Source organism: Hydra vulgaris, chromosome 03 (genome assembly GCF_038396675.1).
Source record: "Hydra vulgaris chromosome 03, alternate assembly HydraT2T_AEP".
Taxonomy (NCBI): domain Eukaryota; kingdom Metazoa; phylum Cnidaria; class Hydrozoa; order Anthoathecata; family Hydridae; genus Hydra; species Hydra vulgaris.
The window spans coordinates 7,479,664-7,497,205 of NC_088922.1; the positions used below are offsets into that span (position 1 = coordinate 7,479,664).

At 27.4% G+C, this 17,542-nt stretch overlaps 1 protein-coding gene across 3 annotated transcripts in view; it reads left to right on the forward strand.

The window, feature by feature from the left end:
• Positions 1–17,542, forward strand: part of LOC100203445 (phosphatidylinositol-binding clathrin assembly protein LAP) — a 71,750-nt gene that overhangs the window by 38,963 nt on the left and 15,245 nt on the right. For all 3 annotated transcript variants that reach the window (XM_065792225.1, XM_065792223.1, XM_065792224.1), the window contains exons 4-7: positions 7,741–7,843; positions 9,849–9,888; positions 11,548–11,604; positions 16,997–17,056. In XM_065792225.1, the coding sequence (XP_065648297.1) occupies positions 7,741–7,843; positions 9,849–9,888; positions 11,548–11,604; positions 16,997–17,056 (260 nt within the window). The remainder of the gene's footprint in view (positions 1–7,740; positions 7,844–9,848; positions 9,889–11,547; positions 11,605–16,996; positions 17,057–17,542) is intronic.

Genomic DNA, 17,542 nt, shown 5'->3' on the forward strand with positions numbered 1-17,542 from the left:
GTGGTATGTCGATGACGGATGGCTCTTTCTTCCAGTGATTTTTGAATGACTGCAATGCCTTTTTGTAAGGCTTCAATACATCAGATAAATTCTTGAAGTCATTGTCATTGTACTTTTGACTACTAAACCAATGTTCTGCCCACTCATATGAAATGAACCTGCAAACCTTCTCCAAATTCTTTCTCGCTTCAGGCATAAGAATGAACGCCAGAATGGCGAGAATGGCTCTTGAGTTCCATCTGGCATTGCTCATATTAGGAATGTTCTGAAAGTGAATCAGAGGGAAGTTTCTTTGTTCTTCATAGAACCTAAACACTCTTGTTAAATGGTACAAAAACTTCATATCGTCTCTCCACCCTGATTTATCAAGAATTTCTACAGTTCCATTCACAAACTTATCCTTCAGTTCATCATACTTATTCAACAGTTCAGACACAAATGGGTATTCAATGTTTGGAGATTTGGTATCACCCCCAAGTTCTTCGTCCATCACCAGACGGAGAATCCTGTCTAGTACGTGATGCTGACAACCGATAAATTGTGGTATTGTGACACCCTAAAATTTAAACATACGTTGCAACTTCACAACAACTCCATTTCTCTTCCCAGTATTGGCGTTTGTTGTATCAGTAATGATCATCTTAATTGAATTCCACAAATTGTATTCATCAATAAGTTTGGCAATTTTTTCAGCAACAGTTTCAGCTTTGCCATCTTTTAAACGCAGTGCATCAAGTTTCACGTCAGTTCTTTCATTCTGAAGTACAACTACCTGATATTCCTTATCATCTATTCGTTTGCCGTCAAAGTGTAAGGACCACTGTTCCATTTTAAGTTGTTGTATCATTTCTTTTTTTAATTTACCTGCCTCTTTGAATATGGACTTGTAAATTGCTGATTGACTTGGAGTTGGAATATCAATACCTTGTTGTGATAATACATTGCATATTTTAGCAGCTTTCTTTGTGGAAACTCCACTTGATGTAACCATACTTACAGCAAATTTACTTTTGTAGTGCTTTCTAGTTTTTTTCTGAGTGTCCTCATCATCGTCTTTATCACCATCGTCGTCTTCATCATCTTCACTCTTACTTTTGCAGTTTTCAGATTCAGTACCACTGTCTGTGGTAGACAGGACTTGTGATGTGGAAGGTATTGCTGTTCCAGACTGGACTTTCCTTCTCTTGGAAGGGTGAATGGTTTCTTTACTTGCCACTTGTCCTGTTGAGTACCCCACCTGTCCTTTACTTTCTTTTTGTAGGTGGTATAGACGTTTATCTTCCGAGGATAACCACTGGCCATTCACTTTCGTGATGTCAAATAATGCATTGAGAACATCATATTTTCCACGCTTGACACATTCATCATAGACCTTCAGCACCTTCATAAGCTTTGCTCTTATCACTTGATCAGACACACGTGGAAAATTCAGTTTATTGTCCCACAATTTTGTAATTTCCTTAGAAATTTGGTCTATTCGTTCTTTTCTTCCTTTAACATATGCTCCGAGAAACTGGTATCTTCCTACGATCTGCAATTGAAGTGGTATTCTGGATTTTTCATCGAGTGAATGTTCTTCTACAGCCACGCTTCCTCTTCTTCTGTGTGACTCTTGAAATCTCACCAAATTTTTAGTCCAAGTCTTCTTGTTCTTTGTTACTGTGGTATGACTTTTCTTGTGAGACATCATATAATATTGTTACGACTTTACGGATAGCTGAGCGTAAATATCCGTTTAATAAAGTCGTTTAATTAATAAAATACTTTAACTGTATAGTAATCCAATTATAGTTCGATAATCCAGTCAATGTTGATAACAGTTCGATAATCCAGTCCGTATCCTAACGATAATGCTACAACTACTTATACTTCGTACACTTACAGCGTCTTTAGTTCGCTACAGTAGTTCCTTATTAGCTCAGTTACACGCAGAGTACTTCATAGAACTATTCACATTATCAACACTGAGCTCTGACAGCAGCTCGCTTATATAATTATTTAGAGCTTCCAGAATGTTCTACTAAGTTCTATAATCTTCTACAGTCTGTTACAGTCGTCTATATCACCGTGGTAACACAATGACGTCATCACATAACAATTCCAAGTATTTGCCGGCACACGGCCGTTTCGTTGCCATGGTAACGTGTGGCGTTATATTTATAAATTCATAACAAAATAATGAAATAAATAGAATTAAGCTGAGAATTAAGCTTAAGATTAAAACATCGGTCAAAAATGAATGTATAAAAATGGTAAATCAAATTTTTATTTTGGGGGTGACCTTTTTTTGTTGCAGAAAGCTATTTGGGCCTTTTTTCATGATTTTAGGTAAAAGTTCATCGATTTATGATACAGGAAACATTTTATTTGAAAAAAAATTAAAAAGTCATATCCCTAATATATATATATATATATATATATATATAAATATATATATATATATATATATATATATATATATATATATATATATATATATATGTATATATATATATATATATATATATATATATATATATATATATATATATATATATATATATATATATATATATATATATATATATATATATATAGGCTTGGCCTGGTAGGAGTGCAATTTCATGTCATAAAATGACCACTTAAATGCTAATGGATTTTGAAAACTTGACCACGAGTGTTAATATGTTAATTTGTATACATCTTAAAAATTCACTGGAAAAATTATCTTAACTTAACTATAAAGAAACATAAAAAAAAAAAAGACTTATCGCAAAAATAGCAAATAAATCTTCGTAAAAAAAATAACGAAAAGTAAAATAAAAGTAACTAAACTAAAGCTAAAATGAAATAAAAAAATTTAAACCTAACTAAAATAAATAATAAACTATAACATTAAGATTATCTAAATTATTCTTGTAATAAATAATTTTGAATCATTTATCTTAACTAATGTTTTTATATAATATTATGCGAAATCCTTTTCGAATAAAGCAACAACTTAAACCTAACCATCGCTCAATAATCGCGCACATTTAAAAGTTAATAAAGTGATACTTAATAATTCTTTGCAGTAATATAAACAAAAGAAAAAGAATTAAATCGTTTATTTAAAAAATTGATATAATTTTTTATTTATTTAAAGACATTTATAATAAAAAATAAATACTTAAACAATATTAATCTAATTTAAGAACCTTTAAGTATTTTAAGACTACTTAAAGTATTTTAATAAGCAAAGTAGGGTTGAATTTTTTTTTTTTTATTGATTTCATCATCTGAGTCTGCATTTTCTTTGGACTCCAAACCGCTAACTCCATCGATTGAGACTGAAAGCGATTGATTTATTGTTATATGTTCATCAATCTTCAATTTTAGACAAGTTTCAAGATATATATTTAGTGCTCGTTTTTTTGTTGCCTCTCTCTCAATCTCCGTCCATAACTTATTGTTACACCTAATACACATCAACATTGTCATTGTGTCGTGTTTATATACGTGTCTCAATATACTAAACATTCACTTGACTGCAGTATTTTTTTAAACATCTTCGATTCCAACAAGGCTGCAAGCAACTACTAATTAAAGTTGGAAGTTACTGGAAGAGAAAAGATGAAGATTGTAGAGCAAGATTACGATTGACGGACAAACCGGCAATTGAAAGTACCACTTCAGTAATAAGTGAATTTGAACCGGCAATTGAAAGCACCACTTCAGCAATGAGTGAAAGATAAAAGAATTCTGTTTTTTTAAATCTCAATATGTACATCCAAACTTTTGAAGTGCGGTTTTCTTTTTCCTTGGTAATATCATTAGCAAATTGACATTTAACAAAAAACCAGAATCGTTTCCACTCATTTATAAATTTTGACTTGTCGAATCCAGCATAAACTAGGGGTACTTTAAAATGATTATACAGGTATTCAATCATGTCATTGCCGTATGTCTGGCTTTCATTGATTAACCAGTTTCTTGGGTCCATCCAAACCATGTTTGCAAATACAGGATCATTAAAACATTCAAATAGAGTTTTCAAAGTTTCCAACAATATAAAAGTAACTCTTTTTTTTTCGTTGGAGGCTTCCTCTATTGATGGCATACTTAGAAAAGTAAAATTTTCTTGAAAAATTGCAATTAGCTCATGGTTAGCAGGTAATTTTAGCATGTGACTATACTTAAAGAAATAAGAAATAAGGTTATTTGGTTCTTCTGCATCAACTTTAAAGAAAGCTAAACAACTGTCTAACAACTCCTCTGGCTTTCCTGCGCTTTCTAAAAGGTCACCTTGATCCATTAAAGTTCGATCTATTAAGAGCTTCACATCAAAAGGTAGCAGGCCATCATCTTCAAATACTTTGGAGAGAGAAGAAACCTTTTCAAGAACATCCAAATAGACGCAAGCTTTACAAAGCACTCTATAAGATATGAGTTGTTTTAAGATCCCCTTTATTTTACTTTTGGTTTCATTTTTATCCTTTTTGGATACAAGAGTGTTTTCAAATGCCATGATAACAGCTGGCCACATATTAAGGATGCTGGAAATAGCAGTGCGACTATGCGGTATAAACCTCATACCTTTCAATTTAGGAAAGACACAAGAACTTATATTAAGCACTTCAGCTGCTTTTGTAATTTCCCCTTTTATTACTCTTCTACAATCTTTAACAGCTAATTCCACTAGATGGTTAATGCAATGTATTGGTACCAACCAAGGGCAATCACTGTCTTGGCAAAGTTTTTTGTGAAGACCTACTTTGTAGCCGTGTTAACACTAGCACCATCGGCTGTGCAACTGATCAATTTTTCCCAAAAGGTGGCACATGGCAAATGTCCGTCTTTATCAAATATGCTGTTGATGTCAAGCTTTAAAGAAGCAGCATTGGTTCCACCATAATCCTTACTGTCTATCAAATGTGCAAATATTGTGAGTGGTGACATAAAAAGTAAATAGGATATTTTAAAAGCTTTTTAACATTATTTTCAAAATGGACATGTTCTAAAATAAAAGTTTTCTTTAAAATAAATACCCTTTCAAGGTAGTTTTTAGAAATACTGTTCCTTATCTACTCCTGTCTTGCAAGCTTATTGAACATTCCGATAGTATAGAGTAAAAATGACTTTGACTTAAAATTGCTTAAAGTAACTTAAAGTTGTTTTTTTGAAGAATTGCTGTGTAAATAGAACTGATAAATTTTTTCGCAGCTCTACCATCACTAGTCCCTAAAATATTACAGATCGTAACTATTTTTATTTTAATTGAGATAGCTCTCTAACATTTATTTTTATTTTTATAATTTATAATTTTAATTTTATAATTTGTCAATAACTTTATACACACTTAAAAGTTACAAAAATACCTGATATTAATGGTATAACATTTTCTTTTTGGATTTCTACCAGTAGTTGAGGCTTATTGTATGATTGATTGCTAATTTATATGCTGTATTTATAAGCTTTTGATATGCATCATGACTGGCCTTCTCTATGTTAGAGGAAATAGAAGTTTGTACAGAACCTTTTTTTACATTTTTAATAAATCTTCTATCAGCTTTCGTTTTTCAAAATCTGCCTCATTCCTGTGTGTTTTGCTTACAAGATGGCATTGAATCTACAAAAAAGAAGATAGGAAATTATTGCTTATCAAAACAGTGTAATTTTTATAAGCAAAATAGTTTTAAACTACATGTATTTAAGGATGTTTGAAGTTTGGGTTATAATAGTGAAAGCATGTGATTTATACTGTGTTTAGTTATAAAGCATTTCCATTCGTAAAATTATCAGAATTTTGTCACTCCTTTTATTTTGCTTTGTTTCGTAGATGTATTTGATTAACGCCTTACACCAAACAAAATTAATATAATCAATTCCGTCTTTATTATTTATTTTTCATCCAAAAAATATCTTTAAAGTCCCACTTATTAAATACACTAAACTTAATCTTTGTATTTCTTTTTGCTGCATTATAGTTTTTCCTTTTTTAAAGCGTGTTTATATACATTATAGTTTCTCCTTTTTCTAATAGCGTGTTTATACATGTTAGAAAAAGCTTCTGGTTGGTTTGCAAAAATGGCAAAAGTATCTTTTATCGCGTTGATTACTTCCATATTTCCATCAATAAATTCCATCATGCAAAGCGCTAACAGGATAACATTGCATTAATAATTTTAATAGTTCTACTTAGTTTTTAAGTTATGTAAAAAAATAAATTTCAGAGGTTTTTAATGACTATTTTAAAGATATGTAAATAAATAAAAGTGTTATTACAATTTATCGTCTAAGTATTTGATCAACAAAAAAGATTCGTTGCAATTTAAAAACACACTTGAAAATTTTTTGGCGAGCACTTAAAAAAGCACCAGCTATAGTATTGGCTGGCGTGTGAGCAAGTGCAAAACTGCAAGAGCATGAAAGCGCTTGTCAAACAGAGAAGACTGTATATATATATACATATACATATATATACATATATATACACATATATACACTGACACACACACACATATATATATATGTATATGTGTGTATATATGTATATGTATATATGGTAAAATATGTTGCATATATAAGCCTTTTTTAGTAAAAACCCACATGGGCTTCTTAAAACCACCATGACCCTGGAAGGTATGGTATGGTTTAAATACACTTCTTTTATCATTATTCCCTCTATTTTTACAATGTCACCTTCAGTATTCCCACCAAAACAGCCCCAACCCAAAATACTACCTTCACTTTGTTTCACAGTTGGCAATGCACATTGTTTTATCATTCATTCACTGACTTTTTTTCAGATAAACAATCTTCTTTTACAACTAAAAGTTTGAAACTTCATTTGGACAGACGAGTGTCTGTCCAAAGAGTACATTTCCAATCATTGATGCTCCACTTTCCATGTAGTTTACCCACTCCAGTCTTTGTTATTTTTGGGGGCTGAAGGAAAGGTTTCCTCACAGCTATTCTGCCATCAAGCCCTGTTTCAATCAATCACCTTCAATTGATTGAAGCAGTGCTTAGTATATATGCACTTAATTTATAAGTATTTTTATTCTTTTTTATTTCTGAAAAATTGGGCTGACCTTATGCTGATTTAAAACAGTGTTGGCATCACAAAATTAAGATAAAATTTTGTTTAGTTTTTAAATTTTTTTTTCTTTTTTACTTTGCCTGGAAAAGTGTCTGAATTAAAGCAGATTAAAAATTAAAGTGAGCAGAGTTTATTAGTGCTGTATAGATTTTGATCACAATTATTTTACAAAAAATTAATATAGGCAGAATATATTAGTACCATGCTGACCCTAGATTAGGCATTACTGATAATGTCGTACTCAAATAATAGGGTTTCAGTACATACACTGACTGAGGGTTTAGACTAAACCAAATTAAATTTAATTAACCACAATTTGTGAACAATCTTTGTGATTAGTTTTAAAGTTTGAGAATTCAAAATATATATAGTTATTTAAAGTTCATAACCTTGCAATATGTTCAAAAAACTTCTATGTTCATCATTTTCATTTCATACAAATTTAAGAATGTTTAAACAGATTTTGATTTTTTCATAAATGTTCATCATGTTCAAAACACTATTATGTTTATTATTTAATCATTCATTAATCACATCCTTTTGGTCTAGTCTCTATATGTCAGCTAGACAAATGTACATTTACATATAGTTTTTATATATCAAAGTATTATTTTTTTATATACATATGTAGTTACTATAGAAATACTCGATTTTTGTGATTTTAAATAAGATGATTTTAGGTTATGATATGTCACACATTATCAGAAGATACTCTGCATACCTCTCAGAAAAAGCCATATCATACAGACTGGCTGGTTTTGACTTCTGCAGGGCTCCGCGAGGGTAATTTCTTTTAATTATTATTCAAACTTACTTTGAAGCTTACAAGCACTATAAAGTGACTTTATAATATAATCTTAAATGTCATAAAATTAAACTGATCCTATATTGGGTAGGTGAGTCTTTTTAGTCATGGTGAAGAAGGAAAACTGTGATATAAAAACCACAATTAAATTGTGGATAAGAGTATTAGAAGCTTGTAAACCATAAATGGTAATCTTTTCTGTGGTAGTGTTACAATAAAAAATACTCAATCTTGACCTGGATCAGATTACAAAAAATTGCTCTGACTCTTTTATAGTGTGGTATTTAAATAACAAAATGACATATAAATAAATAAGAAAGTGACATGTAAAAAAGTTTAAATAAGAAAATAACATATATACATTTATATGACATATAGGTAACTCGTCCAAACTAAGTGTGAGTTAAGTGGCATATACTAAAAAAAATAAGTCTTCGCTTTAAAATAAAACTCAAATGAATTAAAAGGTTGAACTACCAAGATAATACATACTTAGATAATACATGACACTACCAAGATGTGTGCTTGGGTTATGGTGATATCTGGTTATGGCTACTTTGTAGCCTATTGTTCCTGTGTTATGAATAAATAAGTTTTTATTTCAAAATTCAAAAAGATTTTTAAGTAGTTGCAATACCTTGAATTAGTTACATTTGAATAAAGTTTTATTTATTATTATTACTGTTTTCTAACTGTTTTTTTAATATTATTTATTAGACAGGAACATTGTTCCTGTGTTGTAAATATATAAATAGAATAATTAAAAAAAACAACTGCAAAGTATATAAAATAAATAGTTAGAAAACAGTTATAATAAATAAGTTTCATTTATGTACTCAGTATAATTTTTTTAAATTAAAATATGCATCAAATAACATTTTTATCACATGAAATTCACAACCTTAAACTTAAAAAATATATATCTAATGAATCAGAAAAAGATATTCCTTGAATAATTGTTATGCTAATAATAAGTTAATAGTCAATTTGTCTGCCATTTTGCCTTAATGACTGCAAGAGATCTTTTAAGCATTGAATATATCAAGTTCTTTAGCAATTGTGGGTCAAATTTTTCCTGGTATTAATATTTCCAATAAAAGTTGCCTTTATTTGACAAACTTGGTGGATTTTAATCAGCTTCTAGAAGATAAGTTTTCAATTAGATTAAGGTTTTGCCACTGAGGACTAACTCTTAATCATAAGATCTAAATCTTAATGTTGTTTGTTTTGAATATTTTAGTAGCTGACTTCGATGTGTGTTTTGGATTTCTATCCAGATGAAAGATGAAATAAACTCTTCTGACACTTTCTCAGTTTTCATTTAAAATATCAGTATAAACACCACTCCAAACGAAACTCCAAACCATCAATTATTCTATAAAATAAGATAAAAGTGAATAAAATATTGCAACATTTATTAAAGCTTAATGGTTTAAAAAAAACCAATGTAAAAATAAGTTTCATTTTTTTTACATTGGTTTTATTACAATATATATCCTATATATAGGATATAGATTTAGAAAATCAGTTACAAAATAGAAAACCCAAGGTTTATTTTTTCTTTATGAACCAAGGTAGAATCAATTAGTTAAATAATCAATTAGACATCACTTAGTTTTTTCTAAATAAAATCCTGCTTCATCAAAACTATCTCTAACACCAGATTAGTAGTTATTAGTAAATTCATCTTTAAACTAATTATTTTAGTATAATAAAACTTTTTAATCATTTTATAAATTATTTTTCTAACATTAAAATTCATCTTAAATGTGTTTTGGAACTGATGGTCAATCATATTGTTATTTTGGAAAATGGTCTCTTAGATCGCATACGATTACATACGATATAAGCTTCTCTAGGCTCAATATAAGATTACATTTTGAAAATAGGAACTTAAATATAATATTAAACTTAATTGAGCTGTACATACATAGTTACAATTCTTTCAATAAATTTATTAAATTATTGTTTTGAATTATTTAGTAAAAAAGATGGTTTGCTAAGGAACATGGATACTGTAAAGGTATGATCAATTAAAGTAGCAGTTATTTATTTTATATATATATATATATGTGTGTGTGTGTGTATATATATATATATATATATATATATATATATATATATATATATATATATATATATATATATGTATATATATGTATATATAATGAAGTCTTTTTACTTGCTCATTAACACATAACTTTATTTGTTATCCAAAGTAAAGTTTGACTAATTTTACTAAATTTGACTAATATATATATATATATATATATATATATATATATATATATATATATATATATATATATATATATATATATATATATATATATATATATGTTGAATTTTTTTTTTTTTAATATCAAAGGAGTTTTTATAAAATATTTAAAAAGTTTTAACTGCATACTCAATACCAAAAAAAATTTCTCAATGAAATGTTTCTTCTGATTCCTTGATTACTACAAGAGAAAAAAACATGCAAACGTGCAATTGATAATTTTAAATTTATTTAAAAATAATTTATTAAATTGCAATGACTTCACAAGTTGGGTGAATTATGAATAAAATAAATTAAAAGGATGAAAAAAAAACTTATACAGTTGGAAAAGAAAATGTCATTAGTTACATACAAAAATTTCAAATAATATTAAAATAATAGCATCAATCTTAGAAGTTGACAGCGTTAAAGAATGATTGTGTATTTTATATATTTGCTCATTAAAATTATTTTAAAACCGCTAATGTTAGTTAATAATAATGTTATCAACTCTTCTGCACAGATACTATTTAAACTGAATACTTAATACAATAATAATAATGTTATCAACTCTCCTGCACAGATACTATTTAAACTGAATACCTAATACTAAGAAGACAATCATTTTATAAAATTAAAATAAGTTATTTTACATAAAATGAGAATTTTACTAGACTATATATTTTTAAAAATCCTATTATGGAAAAAAAGTCTGTGTTGTACACTAAAGCATCAAATTGATTAAAATGTTTCAACAAAAATTACAAAAATTTAGTTAAAAGATGAACTTAAGTCTGAATATCACTTAGTTTTTGGGTCTTGACCTGTTAAAATAGCTTATTAAAATTAGCCCTTGGTAAACTGCACTCTGCTTAGTAATTATTTGGTGTTGAAAACCACTATTTAACATCATCTAAATCAGGTTGATAATTACTCAAATGATTCAGATGATGTAAATAGATTTCTCATGATTGAACTCTAATAAACACTTAGAGATGTACTTTTTGCTATCTAATAGAATCTAATAATTTTAAGTTGGCTGGATAATGTTATTCGGAAAATTGATGAGAAATGAGTTCTCTATTATAAAACACCAGAAAATACTAATGGTTAGTGTAACTCGAAAGTCAATACCAGCTTCAACAGCTTAGCTTTACCCAGAAATAATAATGCTTTCAGTTTAGTGGGGTGTAATATTGCATATTGGAAATTCTTACCAATATCACTACCACAACAGAGATCTTTGTGTGCACATTGGCAAACAGTCATGGACAATTACAAAGCATATATAATTAAGTTTTGTTTGTTTATATTTTGTTAATAAAATGTTCAAAACTTGTCGAATTATTTTTTCATATACCCAATATGTTATTATTATTTTTATATTGTTTATAATGAGCATATGAGTTAAATTTTTCATTCCAGTTGTTGAAAACTTTACCAATTATTCGGAACCAATTGGATGCTTTATTAGAGACTTCTGTAAGTTTTAAATTTTTTTTGTTTGTTTTTTTTCTCATAGAATTTATATAGGTTATTTACTGTTACACAGCAGTATTTTACTGAACAGAATACTAACTTTACAAATTTCTAATTTGATAATAGAAATGCTTGTCAACTTTAAAATAAAAATGATAAAGTTTAGATCTCATGGTTGAACAATGAACAAAGGTTGCTTTTCAATGTTTTTCCACAAAAGATACCTAATTGCTCACCTTTCCAAGGTTGAGGGTGGAAATGTGAGCAAGTAGGTATCTTTTGTGGAAAAAAAAAAAAATTAGTCACCTAGAGAAGACTAATTTTTTTTTTTTTTCATATTATTTCCCTCTACAAATTTAAACCGCAAAAGACATTTTGTAAAATTCAAAAAAATTTTGATTACTTAAGCAAAAACATTTGGTAAAAATTTATGCACCAAATATTTTGTTAAAGTAACCAAGTTATTTGGTGAAACTTGTAAATTTAACCAAATGATTTTGTAAATTGAACTTGATGGTTTTAAAAATTCAACTGGATGATTTTGTGAAATATTTTTCACCAAATTTAATTAAAAAAAATTTACAGAATTTTTTTGATGCCTTTACACTTCACACTTCAGCTTACAGAATTTTTTTGATAACTTAATACTTCGTTTTGTTAAGATAATCAAATTAGCAACAAAAACAAAAAATTCACTTCTTTATATGACCAGGCAAATTGCATTTTGCTTTAACGATTTGACCACTACTGTTGACATATTTTTAAAATTTAAAAATGCGCTACAAAAACTTATCTAAAAAAAAACTTTAAAAAAGAAAAGAAAATCTTAAAGAAAGAGAAAAGAAAAAAATTCTTAACTAAAGCAAAAACACACACACAGTATATATATATATATATATATATATATATATATATATATATATATATATATATATATATATATATATATATATATATGTATATATATATATATATATATATATATATATATATATATATATATATATATATATATATATATATATATGTATATATATATATATATATATATAAACAGGGTGGATGCTCGAAATCCGGACTTTTTTGACACAAAATAAAAATTACAATAAAAGTATTAGTTTCAAAGCTATATTTCTGAAATTTTAAACAGTAATGTACACATATAAGAGCTTTTATTTCACTCAATCTAACTGCCTTTAGCTTCAATGACTTGCTCGATACGCTTCCTGAACCTGGAGCAGGCGTGCTCCACCTCATCGCCCAACATGTTGGCAGCTGCAATAGTAATTGCTTGCTTTAGAGATTCAACAGTGTTGTGACTAGATTTATTGGTCTGATGTTCTAATGTGCCCCAGATATAATAGTCCAATGGATTGAGATCTGGTGAGTTAGGAGGCCAAAAGTGCTTCGACCAGAACATAGGGAGATTCTCTTCAAGCCAACCCTGTACCAAATTGGAGGTATGAGCAGAAGCTGAGTCTTGCTGAAACACATATGGCCTACCATTGGAACACTTGTCCATCCAAGGTTTCACCACCTTAGTCAGAAGGTCCAAGTAGACTTCTTTGTTGACATTTTGGCCCTTCAGGAAGAAGTGTGGTGGCATGACATGGCCTTTGCTGGAAACAGACATAAAGACATGGACAGAGGCTGGAAATTTTGTCTTACCAATCACTGGGACATCTTCTGGGTCTTGAGCCAACCATCTGTCATTTCTTCTGTTCACTTTGGCATCCACACTAAAAATTTTCTCATCGCTGAAAAACAAAGTTTACCGGCAGCTTCATGTTTTATTGATGCTAAAAGAATGGAACACTTAGCCACTCTTTTCTCCTTCATTGAAGCAGACAGCATCTGCCTGACTTTCAGGACATAGGACTTGTACCTAAGGTCATAACAGATCACTCTTCTCATCACTCTTGCTCAGTTTCCTAATGGAGGTGCTGGGGTTTTTGTTGATCGACTTCTGTACTCTGCTGATGAAGGCCTTATTCCTGATTGGTCAGTCTTTTCTTTTCGTTCTACAGACTCTGCACCATCATTAAACCTCTTTGCAATATCATAAACTGTGCTTTTTGGGAAGCCAAACCATTTTATAATCTCTGGGACAGAGTGCTCGGCGCAGAGGGACTTAACCACTGCAACTCTATGGTCATATTCCTTTGACATGATGTGCTAAATTTGCAATTTTTATTTTTTTTCCGAGAGTACAATGTTTGTTTTGATTCATGTTTGAATTTCGCAACATAGAATTTAAAAACAAAAAAATGCCGGCAAATTTAAAATTGTCCAGATTTCGAGCATCCACCCTGTATATACATACATACATATGCATATACATATACATATATATATATATATATCTATATATATATATATATATATATATATATATATATATATATATATATATATATAACCCAACTAAAACAAAACTCATCAAACTAAAATGCTTTGTATATTTAATTTATGCATTAAAAAACCATTTCATTCTTTGTTTTAACATTTGTACTTTTTTTTTTTTATAAATATGTTTCAAAAGATAAACATCATAAAAAGTACATAATTATATAAGTAAAAAAAAAAAAACAACAACAGTTTATTAATACTTATTATAAAAATTCATTATAAGTGTTTTGTCATTGTAAATTCGTTTTGATAATATAAAAGCGTTTAAGATCAAACTTATTTAATTGTAACAGCTTTCTAAAACATTTGTCTTTTTTTTTTCAATGAAATTTTGTTTATTTTTTCAAATGTATTAATTTTAATTACATTATTATATTAAAATTTTGTTAAAGAGACTTTTGTTGTCATAGAATGTCATCGTTTATAAAAACAAAACAATTTTTTATTTTTTATTAACGATTATTATAAAAAATGCACACTTAAATAATTTATATATTATAAATTAAAAAAGTATATACAACTGTCAATTATACTTTTAAAAAAAAACCATTATTAGTAAATTGTTTAAAAAAAGCGTTTCGCTATAAAAACAATTGTTAAGAAGTTTTGATGTAATTTATTTCACTTAAGGTATAATTCAGAATATTTTTTATTCAGCTCGTTTTTAAAATATTTTTTGAAATAGCCGCAGTCAAATCGCCAAAGCAAAATGTAGTTTGCCTGGTCATATAAAGACATGCGATCATATGTCTTCCTGTGAAAGACGTATATATATATATATATATATATATATATATATATATATATATATATATATATATATATATATATATATATATATATATATATATATATATATATATATATATACACACACATACTTAAAATATCACTGAAAAACTGAGTATATTCAAATAAATCGTTAATACACACCAATAAGTTGAAGTTTATAATACAAACCAGCAATAGTTATTAACACAAAATTAAAAATCAAAGATTTTAGTTTTATTATGCAATTTATTGTTTGTTTTGTTATAATATAAATTCTATTAAATTATGTATTAAAAAAATTTTTTTTTTTTCTTAAAAGATAAGAAATTGTTTTTATAGATAGTTAACGCTTTTGTTTAATTCTTCATTTTAACTAGCATTTTTGCAAAGCATAAACACGCCACAGAGCTCATGCCTTGAATATAAAAAGTTTTTATATTGTAGTTTTATTTAGCAGTTACTTATTTGAAAAGTATTTCATATTTTTCTGAAAATGCTATTTAGTTGTTTTTTTATTTTAAAAATAAATATTTTAAATAAATAGATTTTTTTCAGAATGTCAAAAAAAGTAAAAATTGCTAAAAAGCCTATACTTGGATTAAAAAGTGCTAAAAGGTCCATATTTAAATAAAAAAGTGAAAAGCCTATGCGGGAATCCTGCATGGCCTCTGGGGCCACCACGCCCCTGAAAAAAACAAAACAACAAACGACAACAATAAAAACATGGCCAATTATTTTAGCAATTTTTATTTCATAATTTACTGTCACATTAAATGATTTTTTATTTTTGTTGAATTATTTTTATGTGAATTTTAAAAAACACAATAAACTATTTTAAAAAGAATAACTATATTCAGGCCTTCTTATAGGACCCATGCGGTCGCACAATTGTTTAGACAACTTGGCCATGGTTCTTTGCAAGTTTTGATAATTAGCGCGTTTAAAAAAGTGCTCAAAAAACCTAAGTATACTTAAACTAAAATTAAAAATAAACAAACTGCAAACGGAAAATAAAAATAAAAACTAATTAAAAAAAATAAAGAATATAACTAAAAAATATTTAAAATCTTACTGTATGATAAAATAAATAAAAGATAAACCAGTAAAAATACAAACATAAAATTATTACATTCTTTTGATTTAATAATGGTGCACTTCATAGAATTTAGAAAAGTTTTAAAGTTATTTAATCCAAGCTTAATTACTTCGAAACTTAGTTATTTAAAAATTTTAAACTTTTATATTTTCTAATGCCTACTTTGCAAATAAAACATAGAATAAAAAACATCCAATACCGAACTAACAGTTGCACCTCAAAAATATTTCAATCATCCTAAGCACTACACTAACATTGTGATATGTAAAAAATTATTAGCTTTTTATTAAATTATTAAATGCTTAAATTATTAGACAATTCAAATTATTAGGTTTAAAAAATTAAATATAGGTTTGAACAATTAATTGAGAAACTTCTAAATTAAAAAAAAAACCATATAATAATTTTATGCTTTTATTTTTACTAGTTTATCTTTTATTTGTTTTATTGTTCGTTAAGATTTTGTTTCTCTTTTCAGTTTATGGTTTGTTTATTTTTTATTTTCTCTTCAATTTAGTTTGGTTTTTTCAGCACATTTTTAAAACATGTAAGTTATCAAAACATGCAATGTACTGTAGACAAGTTGTCAAAATAAAATATTATGTGTGTCATATAAGGTGCCTAACTGCACCTCTCTTTCAAGTAGGCCCAATACTAGATGTGTTCTGTATTGAATTGCTCTTAGAGAAGTCAAGTGACTCTACATCTTTAACAGAACTTCCACTAAAATATGAAAAAGCATACATATTTGTATTACATATAAGTTTTTTTGTTTTTTTATCTTTTGAAAAAATCATTGCTAAGTTCAAGCTTCTACAGATACAGACCATAAAAAGAAAACTGTTGTGAAAAAAAATTGTTTTTTATATATTGTTGACATAATTATTTAGAAAAATAATTATATTTAAAAATTTGTTCAGAATATGTTATATGTAAAGTAAACAATATATAAATATATTTTAATATTTTTACATCTATAAAATGAATTAACAATAATAATGCTGAGCAAGTCAATTTTATGTAGCATATTAAATGTTTTATTTTTTGATATTAAATACTTTGTTATTTAGTTATTATTATTATTATTTCAATTTCATTTTCTCTTTGTTAATAATATAGATGTCAGCAAATGATTTAACCAATGGTGTTTCAACAGCTGCATTTATGCTACTATTTAAGGTGATTTTCTGAAGTTTATAATTTTTGTTATAAATGTATAGAAAATAAATTTATATTTTTGATAATAAATAATTTTTTTCTTTATTATAACATAAAAACATAATAGTTATTTCTTATATTTTTTATAAAAAAAGACATAATATACATATACAAATATATGAATATACACTAACAGGGCTCGAATTAACGTAAAAAAATCTATTCGCAATTTTTTTGTTGCTCATAACCCCTCCTCCACTCCCGCCATAGGGGAGGGGGCATTATTTATTTTAACTTATTTATAATAACATATATAATAAGTCTCATTTTTGCATAAGATGTCATAACATTTACTTTCAGCGGTTGTAAAGTAGCTTTAGTTATAATTTTCATTATTATTATTATTATATTGCGTTAAATCTAATGGCTGTATTTTTGTAAAATCAATGAACTTGATATAATCTTCTTTTAATTAATTATTACATTTTCTATTTTATTTACATATTT